Source organism: Podarcis cretensis, assembly GCF_951804945.1.
Source record: "Podarcis cretensis genome assembly, chromosome: 1".
NCBI lineage: Eukaryota > Metazoa > Chordata > Lepidosauria > Squamata > Lacertidae > Podarcis > Podarcis cretensis.
Genome location: NC_137170.1, coordinates 72,680,458 through 72,704,207, shown reverse-complemented (window position 1 = coordinate 72,704,207; position 23,750 = coordinate 72,680,458). Strand labels below are relative to the sequence as shown.

The window sequence follows — 23,750 nt, the reverse complement described above, 5'->3', positions numbered from 1 at the left end:
GCTCCTTCCTCTTCAGCATCAGACAGCAAAGAGAAAGAGCAAAGGACAAAAATACTACATCATGGAAACATAGTAATAAAAACATCCTGTCTCCATCACTTCCCACAATGTGGAATGAAAACATACACCGCCATGTGATAAAAAACAATCCCATGACTGCAACACGGGAAAAGAATCCTAACAGTACTTACCGCTGAACTGGGTAAGCTAGGAAAGCCATACTCATCTCAACTCATCTGCATGCTTCTCCACAGACCCAAATCTAAAAAGGAAGGGGAAAAATATTTTTCAAAGAAGTTTGAAATCAGGCTAAATTTTTCTAGGGAAAAAATGCTGAGTTTTATTTTACGAATTTCTCAACAAGTTCCCAGGCCACCTTCCAAAAAATTAAAAGTAAATTAATCAAAGATACAGATGTGAATTCAAGAGTAATTTTAAAATAATGTTGGAAGAAACTCTCAGGAACTGTTTCTGGAACAGCAGAGAACACACACCCAAAAAAAAATATTTATTCATTTGCAATGCTATAGGAAACCTAATCTGGAGTCAAAGTGACACACCTGCTAAGACCCATCATTCTAGCAGGTGAGTGCTTTTAAAGTGGGAAGATAAAGTCGTTCCTAACTTCATTATAATATCTGCAATACAGCAGGACAGGGTAAAGGTTCCTGACAGCCCTCATCAGAAGGGCATATTCTTTCTTCCAGTTGAGTATGGCACATGATTGACCATACCCTCCAACATTTTCAGTCCCTAAAGGGGTGTGCCTTCTGGTCTGGCACTCTGGCACTCATCAGCAGGGCTGCACCAAAGCTCTGGCTCGCCCCTGCTGACTCGCACCAGAGTGAATGTCCCAAAGGATGTACTGGGATCCAGACAGAAGCCGTGATTGGCTTCTGTGATCTGGGATGTCCCACTTAAAATGGGACACTTGGGGGATTGACTTGGATTGACTCTGCAATCATTCTCCTGTTGCACTAAGAACCCATTAGTGCAAAAGCATACCAGTGCAAGTAGATAAATAGGCACTGCTGCAGTGGAAAGGTAAATGGTGTTTCTGTGGGCTCTATCACTCATCACAGTGTTCTATGCACCAGAAGTGGTTTAGTCATGCTGGCCACATGACCTAGAAAGCTGTCTGTGGACAAACACCAGGTCCCTCAGCCTGAAAGTGAGATGAACGCCACACCCCATAGTCGCCTTTGACTGGACCTAACCGTCCAGGGGTCCTTTACTTTTACCTTTATTGCACCAAGATCTCTATCACCTAGCACCTTCCCTTTTGATAACCAGCAGCAACACTTGAAGCTGGGAAACCAGTTGAGCACTGCTGCTCTATTGACCACTACTGTCTCTGGATTTCACTTGAAATGTCTCCTGTATTGCTATGATGATTGCCTCTACTTAGGAAACATTGCTTAAGTCCATGTATTCCAGTGGATATACTCCAAGTATGACTAATGTTGGATATCACACCTTAACCAGAAGAAAAGACAGAAATGTAGAGACAAGAGGAGTGTATTAATGCTTATGACTGCAGAAACAATGTCTAATTTTCTTCTGAGATGTTGAGAGAAGAGTAATGGGGGTCTTCAAACAGAAATATGCCCCTTGTACCTCTTGACATCATAATAATGGTCACTAGTTTAGAACGGTTTACATTATATAAAGTTGGCAAGTAAAATTGCTCCAAATGTGGCCCCCAACACAATGACCTTGTTGTTAATATTTTCCTTCCTTTATTCCAAGGTCTGCATATGAGAACCCACAAATGTTCTCTAAATGTGACCAATATACTTACTCATTTAGCCACTCATTCATATAATAACATGGTTTGTTTGGAAATGTTCTCTTTTTTCCTGGAAGCAATATGCCTACTTATAAAAGATGCATCTCTAACAAAGAAATAATACTGAAAATTGAATGTAATAGTGCCATCTGAACAGCTCTTGTGGTTTAAAATTACATCAAGGGACACTTTGCCAGTCAGGGAGTGTCCCATTTCATAGTTCGACATTTCAGAAAGTGTTCAAGTTTTGTCCAACTTTTTTTTTTTAATGAATCTGTCTTCTAAAGTCATTTGTTAAGCAGGAAACTGAAATATCTAAGACTTCTATCATTTATCACTTTGCTCCCTCCAGAATGTGTGTGTGTCAGAAACCAAATTCATTCATCGAGATAGGGCTCCACTGTTGGAGGCAGTACACCTGCTTGCAAGTTTCTGGGCATCTAGTTGCCCAGAGTAAGAACAGGATGTTGGACTAGATCCAGCAGGGATCTTCTTATGTTCTTAAATCAGGGAGGGAAGGAAGTGCAAGGAGGGCGGCAGCTGATGGTATTATTCAGTTGCATTGTGATTTAGTTGACTACTTTTTGTATGTTTTTTTTTCATTTTGATAAGCCATTGCAAATGTTTGATTGCTCTAAACTTCTTGGGTTATCAAACGTGCTCTGAATTGTATACTTCAGGGAATCCAGCGTTTCTTTACATCCATCCTATTTTTTTTAACCAAAAATGACTAGGGGGGAAAAAACATTATGAAATTGCTAGGAGAAGTGGACATCTCATTCTGCATAATTAACCACAAAGTAGCAAATTGCACAAGTAGCAAACAGCTTGCTTTTAAAACACAGGAACTTGCATTTTAAAAAGGAGCATTTCATCTTTTTATTGGATGTTCAATAATCACTATAAACTGCTAATGTAGTCGGTCATAAGGAAACCTGAATATGACACTTTTTTCTGCCTACACATCCATTAGACAACAGCCTAATGAATTTTCCTCTTTCTAGTAAGTTTCACATGCACTCTCTCAGTAATATGAGTTCTTAGATTAAAAGCAGCTTCCCCTCACCCCAAATTTATTATTTTCAAATATGCTTCTGTTTTGTCATGAATGTATGTTTATCTGGGTGACCTACATATGCAAACATTATTTGCTCCCACCTTAAGAAGGAAGAGAGACCCTGGTTCCCATGCCCACATGTGATTAATTACTTCATGAGAAAGGTGTCCTTTCCACCCTGGACCAGTAGTCATCAGTGGGACAGGGCAGGGTGAAGTGGCATTGCTCACCTGGCTTCTCAACACAGAGATTACTGCCAGTAACCAAGAGGGAGAGGGGCAAGGAGGTTGGCACTATTCCATTGGTACCAATTAAATAAAATTCAGTTTTCAGTCAGGTTGTTTTCTGCATCTGGCACTGGGAAGAGCACCATCTTTTCCTTCATCCTAGGCAGCAAAATGCTTTGGTCCAACCCAGCTTAGAGTGGTACAGACCTGAGGTCCTGACACTGAAGTCCAGCTCAGAGGGCCTTCTGGTGGTTCCCTCTCTGCGAGAAGTGAGGTTACAGGGAACCAGGCAGAGACCCTTCTTGGCAGTGGCACCCGCCCTGTGAAATGCCCTCCCATCAGATGTCAAGGAAATAAACAACTATCTGACTTTTAGAAGACATCTGAAGGCAGCCCTGTTTAGGGATGTTTTTACTGCTTGGTGTTTTATTGTATTTTAAATATTTTGTTGGAAGCTGCCCAGAGTGGCTGGGGAAACCCAGCCAGATGGGTGGGGTACAAATAAATTAGTTGTTGTTGTTGTTGTTGTTGTTGTTGTTGTTGTTGTTGTTATGGGACTACTATCAAGTGAGTTACTTAGCATCCAAAGCTTACAACTCAACAAGCATTTTTGTGTGTGAATTAATCTGAAAGGTTTTCTCACAATCAAGCAGTATGTAAATTTTGTTAAATAAACCATTAAGATGGTTTATTTAATGCTAGGGCCCATTTAAGATTCTTGCGTTTTTTCATCAACCTTATAGATGCCCCGAACACCCTATTGGCTAAACAAGCCTTTGTATCATTACAATATAATTCCACTTGGCATAAAAGTCTATCCAGATACAACTTACCAGAGTTTAATACTCTCAAATTGTGGAGTCCTGATAAAGTTCAGGAATGGATCTTTGAAAAAGACGCCTCTTTGGACTCCACCAAGATAAAAAATTCTGGGTTTTCCTACTGGTTCCCACGAGTAAAAGCAGTTAAAATCTGTGCCAACTACTTGGTGGAGATCACTGATCCCACCCTTCGGAGAGTTTTCACCATGGCACAGTTTCAAACATTGCCAACTGCTTATCTGACCGGTAGATACACAAAAACCCCAGTTGAACATCGTTTATGTCCTTGCCTTATGAAAATTAAAGAGGATCTTATACATTATTTCCTCTATTGCCCCATTTACTCGGGCTTTAGAGACGCATTGCTGCAAATTATACCTATCTCTATAACCAGTCCTGAAGATAGAGTAAAATTTTTGTTAGTTGATGCAAACCCACGCATTACCCATGTGGTAGCGGTCTTTGTGATGAAGGCCATGAAAGCCAGGGAAAGATTTATGAACGACAATGTAAAGACCCCTTCATCGTCTGTTTGACTCGCTGTTCGTTTTCCTTTTCTACTTTGTGGGAAGAAGGTTTTGTTGGCATAGTATGTAATGAATTTTAATATTTTTTAACTACTGATTTTAGTGTTGATTTTTGTGCACAGGCATGGTCCTCACAATAAACGGATTTGATTGATTGATTGATAAATAAACCATTAAGAATCATGGGATAATCAAGGAGAGTAGTACCACCACTGCATTTTATAAACTGCAACTAAAACATGAATGTATATTAAGCATTATGGATTGACCAAAAAACTATGACTGTGTAGAAAACAAAACACATTTCCTGAATGCCACGGTCCCTCTTCCAATACATCATCACATTCTCCACATGGAGGGAGCTAAAAACCCATCTACATCCCAGGCCTCCTAATACCTGGAAGCAGTTTCCCACTTTGGCTGTCCTAATCGCATGTTAACAATGCCATCGTTTACAGCCCCCAGAACTCTGTGGTGCTGACATGCAGGCTGTCCACTTAGCTTGAGGTCAGAACTGAGGTAAATAGATTACAAGTACTATGCACACACACATAAACACACACACACACACACACACACTTTCTCAGTGCCTCCACTGGGCAATGTAATGTTTGAATCTGCAGGTGTCAGGACATACTGTTAAAAACCCGGTGGAAAGCAATAGTCGTTTGCCTCATTAAAACTGGGGCTTGCAGTGATAATTTGGTATCAACCGAGCTAAAGGTAAAGGTAAAGGTACCCCTGCCCGTACGGGCCAGTCTTGACAGACTCTGGGGTTGTGCGCCCATCTCACTTAAGAGGCCAGGGGCCAGCGCTGTCCGGAGACACTTCCGGGTCACGTGGCCAGCGTGACATCGCTGCTCTGGCGAGCCAGAGCCGCACACGGAAACGCCGTTTACCTTCCCGCTGGTAAGCGGTCCCTATTTATCTATTTGCACCCGGAGGTGCTTTCGAACTGCTAGGTTGGCAGGCGCTGGGACCGAGCAGCGGGAGCGCACCCCGCCGCAGGGATTCGAACCGCTGACCTTTCGATCGGCAAGTCCTAGGCGCTGAGGCTTTAACCCACAGCGCCACCTGCGTCCCTCATCAACCGAGCTAGAGTTATATAAATGCATCACTGTCTATTTATTTATCTATCTACACACACACACACACACACACTATACTTTGTTCAGCATTCTTAAAAACAAACCCCTAACTAGGCTATAGTCAGCATCCTCTAAAAAAATCTCATGTTAAAAGGCAGTTTGTTCAGGGCTTTTCGAAAGAGGTGATAAATGCTAGTTCAGTTCAATGCACAGCTTGCAGATACTGGAAACATCTCAAAGTGTGTCCCAATAAACAATGGTGGCATTTAACATTATTTGAAAGCTGTCACTAGTATTTCTCATCCCACAGATGATTAAACCCGATTACTGCTTTTGACATTAACCTGAACATTTCAAAACCAGCACTGAAGTGATCAGAAAACATCTTCACTGCTGAAAAAAGTAGCATGGGAAAACAGACAAATGGAAAAGTCTTAGAGCAATTATCTCTCACAAAAGAGTAAACAGGATGGGGTTTATTATTATTATTCCATAATAATTTTGCACAATCTTTGCTTTTATTTTCTCATGCTCTTTCCCCTGAAGAAGAAAGTAGGAGAACTTGGCCAATGGGCAGTACTTGTACATTAACAAGGGAAAGACTTAAGCAATAGGTGGAGAAAATCACAGACCTCTGCTAGCTAGTCAACATGTCAGCTTAATACAAAGGAGCCACCATTCAGAGAAGCAGATTTAATGACAAATTCAGGACAGCTTTACCAAGAAGCCCCAGTGAAAGCCTGGGGCTCTTTCAAAGTGAGAGGCTCACAATCTCAAAACCCTACTCCATTTCCTAGAAAGTGAAAATGACATCTCTCCTCATCAACAGTTTTCCCATCTGCCAATCCTTTATGAGAGCTTATCACATGTTACTAAAATGTACTTAAGAGATACAGAGGAGGGTTGTACATGATTAAGAAATATCTGCACTTCTCTCACATCAGTTAATCTCTGCTATGTGATACCTTAAAGCAGCCCCTGGTCTCTTGTTGATTCGTCACAAATTCTCATAAAAGCAGTCCTGGAAGCTGCTGCCATCACTTTTAGTCCCTTTTAGTGTTGTCAACCAATCAAAATGGTCAACCAATCCAAGAATATCTACCTGATTAACCAATGACTGATTCATTTAAAAAAAAAAACAAGCATGGCTGTTGTGGTTGTTTAAACTCAGTACAAATGCCATCCTCAAATACTGAAGAGAACCAAAATTGCCACTGATTGTTAAAAGGAAAGCTCAGCATTCATTTTCTTTTCCACTCCTTTAAGTTTACACCTGAACTTAAATAACCTCAAATTATAAAGCAAGTGTGTTCTTAAATTGCGTACCATCAATTAAAATTGGCAACAGCCAACTAAAATGTATTTTGTTTCTGGAATACATTTCTATTCTACCCTTCATCAAAACAGATTTCAGATTAGGGTACAATGTTATGGATTATAAATTAATTAAAACCTAATACAATGCAATAAAGTACTAAGATTAGCAATTATAACAAGAGACAGTAGACAAAATAGTAAAACAGACTAATTACACAAATTAAAATGCTTTAAGCTAAATAAAAATGTCTTAACTTTAGGTTATTGGTACAGTAAGATCCGTATAGTTAAAGGTATGGTTTTCCCAGTAGTGATGTATGGAAGTGAGAGCTGGACCATAAAGAAGGCTGATCGCTGAAGAATTGATGCTTTTGAATTATGGTGCTGGAGGAGACTCTTGAGAGTCCCATGGACTGCAAAAAGATCAAACCTATCCATTCTTAAGGAAATCAGCCCTGAGTGCTCACTGGAAAGACAGATTGTGAAGCTGAGGCTCCAATACTTTGGCCACCTCATGAGAAGAGAAGACTCCCTGAAAAAGACCCTGATGTTGGGAAAGATTGAGGGCACAAGGAGAAGGGGACGACAGAGGACGAGATGGTTGGATAGTGTTCTCGAAGCTACCAGCATGAGTTTGACCAAACTGTGGGAGGCAGTGGAAGACAGGAGTGCCTGGCATGCTCTGGTCCATGGGGTCACAAAGAATCGAACACGACTAAACAACAACAACAACAACAACAGTAATGTGTGGCAGGTAGCTTTCTTGGATAAAGTTTCGGACAAACTAAAGATTGAAAGAGTCAATGGATTAAATCACACCTCAAAATTGCCAGATAAATGACCCTCTCTCTCAGCTGTCTAAATGTTGCTAAATAGCATATGATTCCATGCAGGTTTCTAGAGTAAAGCTATGATTATATACATCCCAGTTAACATCTGTGGCCCCATGTTTAAGCACCAGAATGAAACTTCTGGGATAGAAAAAGAAAAAGAAGCTGTGATATTAAAAAAAAATGAGAGAAAAACACTAATCACTACTGGTACCACTAACAAGCTGCTACAACACAAAATGGATGAGTTTAGGAGGGGGGGAACCAGTAGTTTTATTATCTATCTCTGCATAGATAACTTCATAATCTTGCTCCAAGGCATGCAGAACTCCCAGAGTCTTGTCCTGGTCAAGGTACTTGGGATGTGCAATTGTAGAGCGCCAGCTACTCAGGCAAGGCTTTTCCCAGTGCAGCTACAAGTATGCTGAAAGCCTGGGGAAGTAAAGGCAGGAAAGAGGCAACACTAAGGTCCTGCACAGATGACAAATCTGTGTGTGATCAACATGGAGTGACAGACGATCAGTGCAGGCCAAAAGCGTTTTGCTGCCTGCCTGAAACAGAGCCCAAACAGCTCCCACATTCTTGCTAGGACCAACACTGTAAAATGTGTTCCTGCATCATATACACACCAACTCCTGACCATATATCCTGATTGCAATTAGGGGAGCCTTGGCCAACTCAGTTTCACAATAACAGTTATAAATGAAAGTATCTGCTTTGCCACTTTAAACCATGCCACCTATCCTATGGTGATCCTTTTCCAACGATGCTACAAAGTTACTCCAACCAACCAAGTCGTTCTAGCTACTTGGAGCCTCTCCAGCTTGATTTATAATTGGTATAAAAGCACTCACCAGACTTTTTCTACTCCTGAAGAAGGGCAACCAAAAACTTGCATTTACTTTTTGTGTTTTAATATTAGGATTAGATCAATAGCACCCAAATTGTTGCTGTTCTGTGTGCAAAGAAATTGCATAGCATTTTATTGATTCCAGGGAGGTGGGGGGGGGGGGAGTTATGGCTGCAAGAAAAGCAGACTGCGTCCTTACTGCAGTGATAAATATAAATCAGTTGAAATACTCAGCCACCTAGCAGTCCATTAAGACAGCAGAAAACGAGAAAATTCTTCCTTTAATTAAAATGTCCAGAGAACATAAGAAAATAGTAAGCATTACTCATGGTAGAACTTCAGGATTGACTCATCCAATCAATGCAAGAGCAGCATATAAGAAGAATCTCAAAAGTTTTAAAGGACAAATAAAATTTACCCGGAGTCTTGAATTTCAGAGCATCTCTTGGCCATATTATATTTCATTTTCAGTCATATTGCATTTCCCTTTTGTGCATCCACAATCTTGTTACAAGTAGCCATGTATCTTATATCTAGATTTATTACCTTTCTGCATTTACTCCATTAATTCATCATTAAAAAAAAAAAATCATTTTACTACTTGTGCAGAGTCTGATATTTAGTAGATGTTTCTGCGTCTCAGTGACACTAGAAATACATGAACAACTGTTCTCAATAAATTTGACATAGGAGGTTTTTCTTTTAAAAAATGAATCAATACGAGGGCAGTTCAGACTTCTAAGCAGCCATTTGCCTTATGGTGAAAAAAAATAATATTCAGGCAACTGAAAGCCTTTTTTCCAGGGCACAAAGGTAGATACAGACAATTTAACAGGTTAAAGGAGGCTACTAAAAATATTTGTAGACTTTACCTGCTGATACAGTGTGCTCCTCTTTTGGCAGATACATGAGCATTAGCCCGACTTATAGGAGGTGGATGGTCTAAGCCAGGAGTAGCAAATGTGGTGTCCTAAAGATGTGCTGGACTACAGATTTCATATTTATTGCCCAGCCTCCATGTTGGCTAGCGTGGATGCAACCACAGTCCACAACATCCCAAGGGACCAAGTTGACTACCCCTCTTATAAGCAGTAGCCCATTATTGCCACCTGATGGCTCAGCTGTGCCCACAGAATTCAAGCAGGGTCAAAAACATTCTCCATCTCAAGCCTCCTCTTTAGAATTACAGCTATAGGGAAGCCAACAGGAAGCCTTTGGAGAGATGTTAGCAGGTACTGAATGATGTCCTCAATGGAAAACCATTTCACACTGAGTGTCCCTTTAAATCTACTTCTGGAGGTGGTGAATGAGAAGCTTTTTATTTATTTACTTAAGCCTTGAGCTGAACTTCCAAGCAGAAGTTTCCTTGGTCCCAAACTGTGCTTGCAATTTTGAAAAGGTAAGTAAATTGGCTAGTGCTTTGCGCTGAGCTAATATATAAGCCTTAGTTAATACAAGGCAGCCTCTCTGCTATATACAAATGCAGGCCGAAATTGGGCAATTTAGCAAGGCCAGATGTCCAGGCTATTTTATTACCTGCTCATCTCCACTTTTGTCCCCAGAGAATTCAGCCAATATTACTCAGCACAAGCACTGCTTGCAGGCACTCCAGGGAGGGCTGGCTAATTAAATGAGGGGGATCCGAAACACAGCTACACCTATCAATTGTATTATTATATTCATTAAAAACAAAGCTTGGGATAGAAATGCCATATTTTATGTGAATTCTTGATTCTTTTTTTCCCCCTTGCAGACTGAATATGTAATTTACAAGAAAGGGGACTTGAAGCCTTAAGTGCTTATGGGCTTTATTCAGCTTGCTGTATTGATGGTCCCATTAAGATGATTCCATTTTAGACCCTCAAACGCATTAAAGCCATGACTTACTCACATCCATTTGGCTAATGATACTCTACTCCTCTGAAAGTAAATGACAGCTATTTACAGTAAATTATTCAATTAGATAGGGAGAGAAGTGCTGTGTTCATTTTATATTGTTTGACGTGGCAAAAATAGAGGTGTGCAAGCATGTAGGTGGGGCATTTTAATCTTACAGAATCAATTGTTTAATCTACAGCTGGAGAGTAAATAAAGATACTTCCACGTGTGACTGTCAGCATCGAATTACCATAGCAAATATTGCATTAGATGCTGAAGTGTTATAGGGTCTGTTTGTTTGTCCTTTAATTCTAACCCCACAACCCCACAAATAAAAGAGGTTTTCGTAGCTTTCGCCAGCTATTACTTAATTAAAAACACATTTTCGAATCCTGTAGCTCATGTCAAATGAAAAGGCCGGGGCATGTTGGAGAAAACGGTGGAAGTTTTATTTGGCTCGTGAACCAGAGATCAGAGAAAGTTATTCCAAAGCCATTAGATCAAGGTAGGAAAGTCATGGAGGAAGGGGATAGAATCAAATTACAAGAGTGATTCTTTAAACTGTGGCCTGCTGATGACCACAGGTCATGGCTTGCTTTCAGAAAGTCTGCAAGAGCACAAATCAAGATAACGGGGAAATGCTGAAGCAACAGTTCTCCTTAGTAGGTAATATGATATTGGGTGAAATTAAAGCTTCAGAACTCAGCCCACAAAGCAAATCTATGGTGATATTATAAATACCAAGGCCACCATTAGCTCATATGCATCAGTAATCAAGTTAAAGGTGGGGTACCAATGACTTTCTGATGAAATTACAACCATCCTAGCTACCATGGGTGTTGAGGCTCTCTGCACTAACATTCTCCCCAAAGGTGGATCTCAAGCCATCAGGGATATCATGAGCCCAACAGCACGTCTAGTCACAAATTTTTGTCACTTTGTACTTAACCACAAGTCATTAGGAGGTTCAATGTTACCAGCTGTGAACTCAGTTGGGACAAAGGATGTTTATGATGCTATGTGTATTAACTGGCTCACCAATGCCAGATTAACTACTGTACTTGCCGTATTTCATATCCCCCTGACCTCACTGCTTACAACCCCACTCAAAGAAGCCGTGTGTGTGTGTGTGTGTGTGTGTGTGTGTTATTTGTGACTCAGGAAAAGACTTCATGAATGCAAAAGAGTAAACTCTAGTCCATGAAAGCTTATGCCGTAATAAATTTCTTAGTCTTCAAGGTGACACAAACTCTTCATTTGTTTTGGTGAAACATAGTAACACAGCTAAACCTCTGTGAAATAATACTATTGTCACACTTGGGCCTCTCTTTATTGGTTTCACACTGGTTTAACCAGCATGCATTTCCCTAGGCAATCCTAGGAACTGTAAATTTTACAAAGGCATTGACAATTTTTAGAGCTCACACCAATACCACCTTATCAGAACTCTCAGCTAATGTTGCCTGGGCAGAAGGAAATACTTCTAAACCAATTCAGGTCTATACTGTATGTTGTAAGCAGCTGTACCTGGTGCTGATGCTAAGGATGGCACAGTTATAGCCTAGGAAATCCTTGTTTCTGCTAACCGGCATATGCTTCATTTAGTAGACATATGACTAAATATTGTGAAGACATATATTTTTGTCCCAGCTTTCACTGAGCACCTTGTTATTTCTGATATCCAATTTTTACCTGTTCTCTCTCTCTCCCTCTCTCTCTCTCTCTCTATATATATATAATGATAATTTGGGGGGGGGGGGTGTTTTTATACCACTTACAGACATTTAAATACTAAATGGTTTAGAAATGTTTTTAAATAAATAAATATCTCAATGTATTCAGCCTTGGGACACTTTCTCAATGGGTTGGCTCATTTCAATGCTCCACTGCTTTCAGCTATATATATTTGCTAAGAATCTAGCCCTTTTTCAAAGAAGTTTAAGAAGTAAACTTTCTTGTTTCAAGAGTTATTTGACTAGACCTTTGTGGAATGGACTGTTTTCTTTCAGTCTCTTTAAAACAGATTTTTCCCTCAGCATTTCTCTTCGTACAATATCTTCCTTGTTCTCTTTACCGTCATCAGATTAACCATATCCAATATCTGCTGACCTTTCTTTAGCTTAGTAGGAAGTGGCTCACTGTTAGCTTTCTGATATTTGATGATCTTCTAAAACTCCCTTCAGCTTACATTTTACATCAAGCTACCTGCCAGCAAAAATTGCATTGGCTCTGGACCAAATTAGAAAACCACTCTACATCTAGTAGCATTTTCACATCAATGAATGTGTTTGGAGTGCTATAGAGGAAACACTAACTGGGATGGGTGGAATGACTAAATGAAATTCAGACCGGTACTCAAACTCATATTTCATTAATTTAAAACGCAGCAAACAATTGGCATCTTGTATTTAAATCATGATATTAAAATGAGAGCTACTGAGGACAACGTAAGATCTATACCATAGGCTTAGAGCTCAGCCAGTGCACATTTAAGTTACGTTGCTTTCCTCAAAGAATCCTGGGAACTGTTGTTCATTAAGGGTGATGGGAACTGCAGTTTTGTGGGGAGAATACTAATTCCTAAGATTCATTGGAGGAAGTGAGTTGAATGTGCTTCAAATGTATGGCGGGGACTGGCATATAATATTTGCTTCTGCTGAAATAGGATCCTAGGGTTGGCTTTGTACATTACACACAACATGTACAAAAGAGCCTTGGCCAAACTAGCTAGATAAAAAATGGGACCAAGCTTTGATAGTTCTGTAGAAGAGGGGATTTCTGCAGATATAATCTGTCATGCAAGCTGCACCTGCTGAAATTCCCTCTTCTACATACCCATTAAAAGTGCAGACATCCTGAGTTTCTGGAACATATACTTGCTCTGTCATTCCAAAGAACACAGATGTGGCTCTGTGAAAAGGGATTAAGAGTCTGCCTTAAGCTTTGACTTTATTGAGTGTGAATCTGTTATTGTCCCTTTAAGAGAAGTCAAAGGGATCTCTGAGGAAAGGAGAGGAACACAGGTTCCAGGATATGTTAAGAGTTCAGAAAGCGTCTGGCAGATTTTGTAGGCCTTTTCTGAGTTTGATAATGTTTTTAACATTAAAAGTTCGATTCTCTCCATCTCTCTGCTCTGGTGTGCAGCGCAGACATGTACATGTTGCAGGTTTATTGGACTCTGTAAAATCCTCTGCATGCATCCATAAAAATGTAAAGTCTATAAAGCCTTAAGAAGAATGCCTTTTCCTCAGCTAATTTAAGATCCTTCCAAGACTAATACTTCCATTATACCTATGTTCGGCAGTTTCCACTTCTCCATTGTGAGATTAGTTTTTTTCATAATAGCTTAGCAACTTCTGCATTAGACAGTTCTAAAGTATAAATAGAAATAGAGAGATATTTTAACTAACATACTCAAAAAATGTAGAAGATGGGGGAGAAATCCTAAACACATACTTAAGTGGCATTAAACACACTGGGACTTGCATCTGAGTAAGCATGCAGATGATTTGCATTGTCACTTTCTATATCACCTTTAAAAATTTTTGAAAGGCTCTATTCCTGTTCATTATTTCTCAGAAATTGCATTGTTCCAATATCATTCTCTTCCGAGATTATCCCTGGTGGCAAGATAAAGGAATTTTCCAGCCTCATGGGATATTAATGGCATGAGGTTTCTTCCACGTATTGAAACAGTATGAATCTGGTATAAGAGAGTAGACTTTACCTGATACAATCATGGAGATGCTTACTAAGAAGAGCAGCAAAGTCATTTATTAGAAGTACATAACTTAGCTAAACAAGTTTCAAGTTCTAAGCTAAACTAACCAAGCTGGAGATAGCAAAGGTGGTCATGCTTGTCCCCTTTGTACTTCTGGATGTGTCTCAAGAAGACCTCACTGCTCTGAAAGAAAAGCGTGGAAGGGAGGCAGAAGTTGGAGAGAGGATGCAGCCTGACAATCAGTTTAAGATCAAAGGATATAGAGGCAAGCACAGAGAGCAGAGGTACAGATGTAGTCTAGGGATCTGGTGATCCCCTACTCTATCTGTTCTAACCCCATGCAAACCCCTTTCTGCAAGCTGAGTTGCACCTAAACTTCCAAACCCACAGTGTTTCTTTTATTTAAAAAAATACATATATATTTTTTTGCTGCAAGCAAGAGGTGATGTATAAAAATATACCTCCCTCTCTTTTTTGTTACTGCATTCAAAATATTCCCAAGTAGTCAGGGTGTGTGATCTTCCCTTATTACATTCCCTGTTACATAACATTACTTAGAATGCGTCTCATCCTTGGACATTTCCACTTGGACCTTGGACATGTCCATCCTTGGACATTTCCTCTGTCCTGAATTAGTCAGGACTCTGCCGCAGATAACATCACATTACTACTCTCTTACAGAAAGCTTCACACCATGCAGCACAGAGAGAAAAATATAGGTTTATAATTTCTAAACAGACTTCACTCATTGGAGCTTTAGGAGTCAAACTAATAATTACATTAGCTATGTTTCTGTGCCTTCAAGTGAAGTGGCTTAAAAAAAAAAAAAATTGCCAAGAAGGGGGAATGCTATCTGGGTTGACATGCACACACACCACTGCCCCATACAATTTTCATTAGAAAAAAAACTCCCTTTGGTTTTAGTGTTTCCCTCCAATCTAGATTGGGACGATCACCAGGGGCAACACCCCTACTAAGACTACAGTACCAATCAGAATTGGAGTCCGCACACTAGCAATTTGTGTGGGGGGTTTTAAGACAAACACCAAAATCCTGCACTTAAAAGCAGTCAATGTAACAACTAGTTTGGCCCCAAGTCTCTTTCCTGTTGTTGAATGTAGTTAAAGTTTAAAGTTTTATTTTTCATGAGGCATTAATAAATTGTTCCTTTGCAGTGAATTAATGAAGGAAAAAATGGCAAGGTTCCTATTTCTACATAGTGAGAGGTCCCTGAGCCCATCACACTGACTGTCTCTACTGAGGTCATCACTCTCATTTGCAAAATAGCTCATTTTTGCTGTTCTTGGTTGCCAAATAAAATGCAGACAAAATACCATCAATGTGGGGAAGAGAGACAAGAAGGAAGAGAATCTGGATACAGAATGGACTGAAATGTAAGTAGCTCTCCTCACTGAAAAGAATGTACTTCACAGAGACTTGCTGTCCTCTACACATGTACCTGAGCCACTTTCAGAAACTGGAGTAGTGTCTACAAAGTGTCAGCCACAGCTCCTTAGTAGGCAGATGACAGCTAGTACAACTAGGCACATTTTGTTTTTTCATTTTACTCTTCTCTCAGAGTGCCTGACAAATATCCTTTCCTGATACATAAAACATAGAGCATGCATCAGTGTTTTTATATATGCTGGAAGCCACCCAGAGTGGCTGGGGCAGCCCAGTCAGATGGGCAGGGTACAAGTAAATTTTTGTTGTTGTTTGTTTGTTGTTGTTGTTGTTGTTGTTTTACTCACAGACATCAACACTCAGCCCGGAAGCTGCCAACAATTTCTACACACACTGAAAATTCTGGTCAGTAGGCATGAGGAAATGGCAAGGGTGTGTGTGTTTATTTTTAAAAAAAATCAGTCAGAGAAGGTCTGATTAATGAGAGACTGAAATGAGAAAAGATGGAGGAAGAGACTCTATATTGTCCTGAAATTGCAAAGGTGCTGGGAAAAGTTTCCTTCCTCTTCCCTACATTCTTTGCTTACTTAGTTACTTCCTGGTTTGAAGCAAGCCATAGCTTGCCAATCAATGCGTCTCAACCAACAAGTTATGGTTTGCACTTGTCCTCTAGGATCAAACCCTAGTTTGAAATCTTGGTTTGAGGTTAAGCACCAAACATCATCTGCTGGTTGGGATGCAATAACAAACTATGGTTTAAAGGTAAAGGTAAAGAGACCCCTGACCATTAGGTCCAGTCATGGCCAACTCTGGGGCTGCGGCGCTCATCTCGTTTTATTGGCCAAGGGAACCGGCGTACAGCTTCTGGGTCATGTGGCCAGCATGACTAAGCCACTTCTGGCGAACCAGAGCAGCGCACGGAAACACCGTTTACCTTCCAACTGGAGCGGTACCTATTTATCTACTTGCACTTTGATGTGCTTTCGAACTGCTAGGTTGGCAGGAGCAGGGACCAAGCAACGGGAGCTCACCCCGTTGCGGGGATTCGAACCGCCGACCTTCTGATCGGCAAGTCCTAGGCTCTGTGGTTTAAGCGCCACCCAAATCAGGTGGGAAGGGCGGGAATCACTAATTCTCAATACACAAGAGAAAGGAGTGTATAAGCATGAGTTTTATTCCAGGCATGTTTACACAGTGGCAAACCATAGTTTGGCACTACATCTGGACCAAGCCTGGGTGTTTTTGATCACTAGTTTCTTTAAAATAAAATACAAGAAGCAATGTGTAAAAAAGTGTTTTTCAAAACCTTTTTAAGCCCATTAACTTATGAACATTTAAAAACCAGTAATGGAAAACATCAAGAGTTCCAAGAACTAATACTATACAATTTTTTCTGAAAATTAGTTACTTTGTTTTTAACATATACAGTAATTTAACTCTCACTAGGGACGCAGGTGGCGCTGTGGGTAAAAGCCTCAGTGCCTAGGGCTTGCCGATCGAAAGGTCGGCGGTTCGAATCCCTGCGGCGGGGTGCGCTCCCGTCGTTCGGTCCCAGCGCCTGCCAACCTAGCAGTTCGAAAGCACCCCCGGGTGCAAGTAGATAAATAGGGACCGCTTACAAGCGGGAAGGTAAACGGCGTTTCCGTGTGCGGCTTTGGCTCTGGCCATAGCAGCGATGTCACGCTGGCCACGTGACCCGGAAGTGTCTCCGGACAGCGCTGGCCCCCGGCCTCATGAGTGAGATGGGCGCACCAACCCCAGAGTCTGGCAAGACTGGCCCTTACGGGCAGGGGTACCTTTACCTTTACCTTTATGTATATTCTACAATCTAAGCTATTCCGACATTTCCGCCAACTCCCTAGAAAGCATCTGCTTATACCCTTCCTTTCACTGGAACATACAACCTCAGGCTTGTGTACATCCATGAATTCAAGTACAATTGTTTATATCAGTGACTATTTAGCCAAACAATTACTGTATTACAAAGCAGGGAAGGAAGTTATGAAGGCTTTCATATGGTTACCATTTCCAAGGAAACCACTTCCTTATACTAAATTGCTCCATGTACTTGTCTAATTTTGCACTGGGCATAGGAAACTGTTAATGGGCAGAAAGGGAATTGACTCAGACCAGGAGCAAAGCTTCCATATTTATTTATTTATTTTACATTTTTATTGACATGTTAGACGCTACTCCTAAAACTGGGTTTCAAATATATACCAATTTTTTTTAACACCTGCATGGCAAAAACATTTAGAAAGTGAAGCTTCTGGGAAAAGCTTCACCTGATATAATGCTATTAAGGTTACAGAGTCCCACATCATACCACTGGAAGATACAACCTAAGGGGTATATTACAAAGAACAATTAGACAGTTTCCTTTTGTATGTCTAGCTGGCCAGTAAATAGAGGAGCACATAAGAGAATATTACTGGAAAGAGCTGTGCATGTAAGCATCTTTGGCACATGATTTTAAGTGCCACAACAGCAGCAGGACCACAGCTGTCATAAAAAGGGCTTCACAGCCAAAGAACATAATTATGCTGATCAATTTATTCAGAATGATTAAGGTTCTTATTAATGCAATTTTTCATGACGGGAGGTTTGCTTGCCATAATGGACTGAGCAAGACTGTTCCAGACCTTAAGAAACCATTAAAGTAGGAACATCTTGTCTGCTCAAGAAATCACAAAAGCAAGTGTCCATGTGTGGGTAGGTTTCAACAGCAGTTACATTTTCTGGTAAAGTGCGGACATTTTGACGTGAGAGAAAATTTGAAACTAGGCATAAGTTCCCAAGGAAAGGAACTGAGTTTACATTGCACTTGAGAGACAGTCATGAAAACAAGGACTCTGTAAAGAAGAGTTAACAAAGAGACAATGATGAAATGGAATGTGATCATCTCAAAGCAATATTGGGCCATGATAATCAGTCAGCAGGTGTCACTCATTGTGTTGGGGTAAAGGATGTCCCAAACCAGGTCAGATTTATTAATATGGGACCTCAGCAAAGAAGTCAGTTTCTAGAGAAGAGACATTAGACATATTGAGAGGTGACACCTTAGTCATCTGGTCCACAAGTCACATTCAACCAAAACAAAGGAGAATAAAACCCAACCTCCAGAATGCAATATAAGCAATCAATTGCAACACAAGCAAACCAAGCAGAAATGGTGTGAGCCACTACTGCTAAAATATTCTGAAACAATACTATGGCACTTTAAGACAAGGACTGAATTCAGACTGTATGTCCATATACGGTACATAATGTATCAGTAAACGCATGTGACAAACAATGGTCTATACCACTTCCCACTGAAGTTTCCCCAAAAGCACAAGAGATCGGAAGGAATTCAACACCACACTCAGATGACTGTTCTGTCACGTCAAGTAGTTTTACTTGCCAGATGGAACAATTCCCCTCTCCTCCCAGCCCCCCTCAACTGTTCCAGGAGTTCTCCTGGCCCCCGCCCCCAGGTAATTTCAAGGGATGTAGGAGGGTTGAGCGCGGGCAAATCCCATTGTACAAGCAGAGGTCCTTGTGCAGGACTTCCATTCATTAGCTGAATTCTGCCCTTGTTTTATTAAGTTTTGTCTTTTTAAAAAATGCAGAGTATCAGTTCTGGCTGATAATTATCAATACTGCAGCAGAAAAATTGGGAAAACTTAACTCTTTCATTCCCTGCTGAGATCCTGGGGAAAAATCACTTCTTGGAAAGTGCAGTTTTTATTGGAAGGAAATTCTTCATTGGCACCAACAGAGGATTTCCCTTAAAGTGCCAGCATTCAGGATCTCAGCAGTAGAAAAAATGTTTAACTCCCTTCCACCACCTCCAATTCCAATAGCACATTTTATATCCTATCTAGTTTGGCCCCAATCTCCATCTTTGGTCAAAACTGATATGTCCCACATGCCAAAACCTTTGCTTCTAGCCTCCCTCTCTGTCATTACAGCTTTATTGTTGGCTGCCTCAAACATGACGATTTCCAAACACAACTTGTATTTCAGTGCAGTAGAATCTACGCTAGGATAATCATGGGACAATTGCAAATCACAGACATGCTTCCTCACTCCCCACTACACTGAAGTACTGCTCACTTTTCCTAAAACTTCATTCTGTCCATTTCCATATTGCATTAGGAGGGGGATGATTCATGACTACAATGAAAAGGGCAGATACCATATCATTTGCTAAACCTCTCCAGAGTGTTCTGTGGATCTATATGGGGATTTATGCCTTCCCAGCATCCCAAAGGCAAGCATATGTCAGTCTTGTGTTACACAGCAGATTTTAATATTTCGTCCTCACAGGTCACGCGAATAACAAAGGCCTTCTGAAATATTCATTTTGTATGGTGCCTGGCATGTAGATCCCTTCTTCAATAATGTATGTCATGAGAAAAGTTTACAAAAGGAATAAAGAGTGGAGGAGTAGATGAGACAAATATGACTGGCAACTGCTGACAGGATAGAAAAGCACAGCCACATACTTTTCCTGGCACAATTATACATCCTTTATTAAGGTCTGCGGTTTGTCACAACACTCTATTTGAGTACCTATTGTTTCAAAGAAAGAGAATTGGTCGGGGGGGGGCATTCAATGCTAATTGTACTTTCCTTCAGCACTTGAAGTATGAAGACTGGGTTTTACAGCCAAGTTTAAAACTTGTATCTTCTGCCTCTCCAATTGACCTTAATCTTAGAACTGCTTTTCAAAATAATACTAGCTACAGCAGCAGCATAACATATATACATTGCATTTCATATTTTCTACACCAAAAACACTTAAGCCAAAGTACCTGCATACAGGAAATGCACATGGGGTAACATATAACGGCAACGCTAACATTAAAAAGTAGAGAGCAACACAATGTGGAGAAACAGATCAAAGAAAAAATCAATCCCCACACACATTGACAAATCTCAAGAGGAAGGGGATATGCAATGCCTATGGCATTCAAAATAATTGAGTGCATCTGACATGTCAGGAAAAATTTCCACCACCTCAACAGGATCAACCCACAGAGAAGTGAGATCCTGGCAAGCAAATTGGAACTGCTTTTGGTATGTTGCGTTTTTTTGCCGGACTTCTCTTGTTTTCACATGACATATAAAAATACCCACATATTCCCTGGACTTCTCACTAGAAGGAAACAGTTGACAGCGAAGGATTGCACAAGGGTCTATGTACAAAAGTGTCAGTGTTGTATGAAAAAGTGGGAGTGACACGACAACTTACAAACACTTGCTTGTACACTGCACTGCACAAGACATTGGGGAGAGAGGTGATTTTTTTTCCCCCAGTATACAAGCTGTTTGGCAAACAGGTCTCTTGATAGTTAGGCATAATAGAACTGAGCATGCAAAAAGATGCAATATGTAAAATGTTTATTATATTTCTTTCTTCCTTGAGCTATGGGAAGAGGTGGAACAGAAAATGAAGTTAAACCTCACGGCATGCAAGGAATCTGTGCCAGTAGTATATCCTTTAGAGGAGGGGTCGGCAACTGTTTTGGGCCTGGCGGCACATTTGCAAATGGGAGAGGCTAGCATGGGCCCCACATGTGCATTGCAGCTCTTCCACCACCAGAATAGCTCCCACATTACAATTAGGCTTGAAAAAAGCTTACTATCGGCTAAAGTTGGCTCCAAGCCTAATTTCAGAAGGAGGTGGGGTGGGTTTGGGACACCCATGAGCACTAGGAAAGGCCTCTTTGAGTGTGTGTGTGCCCACCAGCACTATACTGTTGATCCATCCTCTAGTGGAAGCAGGGAAGGAAAGTATGCATTTTTCTGTGCCAAGGTCACAGATTCCCGAGTCGATTTGTCATTTATATGTAATAAACTCCTATAGGAGTGACAGTGGAACATAATAGCAGGTGCAAAGTTTATTGCAACTGGAATGGATGATGGAAATATCCCATCTTCATGTCTAGTCAGTTCAGTACATCGTGGACATGGGATAAAGCCAAGCTACTCATCATTGACCAACACACCACAGGCTGCTAGAGTTTTGAATGGGCAGGAAGTCCCAGGAGAACCTGGAATGTGTAGCTCCACCTACATTCCAAAGGGGGGATGGTATGGAATGGCATGTTAGAGATATTGAATGGAATCTTTGATATGGACCTTGTGTAGAAATAAATTCTCTCCATCACAAGAATGTTTTACTACAGAACAGGCTTAATACTAATTCCAGTAAGATAAATGCTACAAAATAATAAAGTAACATTTCAAGCAAGCAAATGCAATGGGGTCCAGTCCTTTATGTAGTTCAGTAAACATTCTCCTCTCTGATCCCAAGATCCTAGGCTTGTTTATCACTGCAGAACTTGTATGCAACTGCTGCTGCTAGCCAGCTAACTCCAAAACACACACAGGCTTCTCAAGTTTCAGCTTCCTGCTGTGAGAGCTCTGCAGCTCCTGTTTACAGAGATGAGTCATCAGGTAGCTTATCTCAGTGTAATGGGAAAATACCAACCTTCTATGACGCTTTTGCCAGAGTGGAACCTTTTTGCCTAAGGTAAATTTCCCATTACAATATTTTAAATACAGTGCATTCAAACACAACATTTTATGTACATATAGCTTTAACAATGTAAACCACTGCAATATAGATCACAGAAACACCACCGAAATTTCCCTGGCCCCACAAATCTTCTTTGCGAAATCACACTGTCAACATCCTCTCTTAACTGAGGAAAGCGGGAAGCCTTTTAAATGGCACCCCTGCTCTGAATGTTGGCCTGTTTGTTTTTTAAAGTCAACTAAAACTAATTACACATTTCACATTAGGCTTCAGTGGCTTTAGGACAGTAGACAAAAACAAACAATTAGCAATGAATAATTTACTTGGAGCTTATCTTTGTGTGTTCCTTCCTTTCAGGTGTTGAGTACCATGACTCTCAGTTGAGGTTTGAAGAGTGGCTTAGATTGGGGCACTCATTTATATATGGCTATTGGTGGCACTGTGGTCTAAACCACAGAGCCTAGGGCAGGGGTAGGCACCCTAAGGTCCGGGGGCCGGATGTGGCCCAATCGCCTTCTCAATCCGGCCCACAGACTGTCTGGGAATCAGTGTGTTTTTACATGAGTGGTGTTATGTACTGAAGTTCTCACCCTGGGCCAGCAGGGGGATACTGTAGATAGTTATGCAAATGAAGGATCGAAAGTGACGTTCAGTGATTGGATAGTTTTAGAAAGTTGCTACAGTTACATTGTTCTGGAGCTCTATATAAGCAGGCTGACTGAGCTCTTCAGTTCAGTTCTGTTCTGGCCTCTGGGGAAAAAAAGAGCTGTTTGAAGAATCGCTGTGTCGTCTGATATGTTTGACCACAACTTAACAAGTAGAATGTGTCCTTTTATTTAAAATGCATCTCTGGGTTATTTGTGGGGCCTGCCTGACGTTTTTACATGAGTAGAATGTGTGCTTTTATTTAAAATGCATCTCTGGGTTATTTGTGGGGCCTGCCTGACATTTTTACATGAGTAGAATGTGTGCTTTTATTTAAAATCCATCTCTGGGTTATTTGTGGGGCATAGAAATTCGTTCATTATTTTTTTTCCAAAATACAGCCCAGCCCACCACATGGTCTGAGGGATGGTGGACTGGCCCACGGCTGAAAAAGGTTGCTGACCCCTGGCCTAGGGCTTGCCGATCAGAAGGTCAGCGGTTTCATCCCCATGACAGGATGAGCTCCCGTTGCTCGGTTCCTGCTCCTGCCAACCTAGTAGTTCGAAAGCACATCTAAGTGCAAGTAAATAAATAGGTACCACTCCTACGGGAAGGTAAACAGTGTTTCCGTGCACTGCTCTGGTTCACCAGAAGCAGCTTAGTCATGCTGGCCACATGACCTGGAAGCTGTATGCCAGCTCCTTTGGCCAATAAAGCGAGATGAGCGCCGTAACCCCAGAGTCGGTCATGACTGGACCTAATGGTCAGGGGTCCCTTTACCTTTACCTTTACTGGTAAGCAAAGGCTCAGTTCTGAAGGCACAGGCCAGGATACAGTGCATACTGTCAACTTGACCAAGCACTTACACATATGCACCAGAGCATTATGTTTGAAGTTATTTTTGGAACCACTGGTTCCTTATCTCACTGCAACTGCTCATTGGAAATTATTGAATCCTTTAGGAACATAGGAAGCTGCATACAAAAGTATGCTGGCATGCCTCCATCATCTGTGCTGTGGTTTCATTTTGCGTCTCTGTGTATTTCACCATCCATTCTGGTTTTAAA

The 23,750-nt window shown here is 40.9% G+C and overlaps 2 protein-coding genes across 3 annotated transcripts in view; one reads left to right on the top strand and one right to left on the bottom strand.

The window, feature by feature from the left end:
• Positions 1 to 23,750, top strand: part of PSMA1 (proteasome 20S subunit alpha 1) — a 395,447-nt gene that overhangs the window by 215,375 nt on the left and 156,322 nt on the right. The gene's annotated exons all lie outside the window — the stretch shown is intronic.
• INSC (INSC spindle orientation adaptor protein) overlaps positions 1 to 23,750 on the bottom strand; it is a 148,895-nt gene that overhangs the window by 101,329 nt on the left and 23,816 nt on the right. For both annotated transcript variants that reach the window (XM_079966448.1, XM_079966447.1), the window contains one exon: positions 192 to 262. In XM_079966448.1, coding sequence (XP_079822574.1) covers positions 192 to 226 — 35 coding nt within the window. In that variant the 5' untranslated portion in view covers positions 227 to 262. The remainder of the gene's footprint in view (positions 1 to 191; positions 263 to 23,750) is intronic.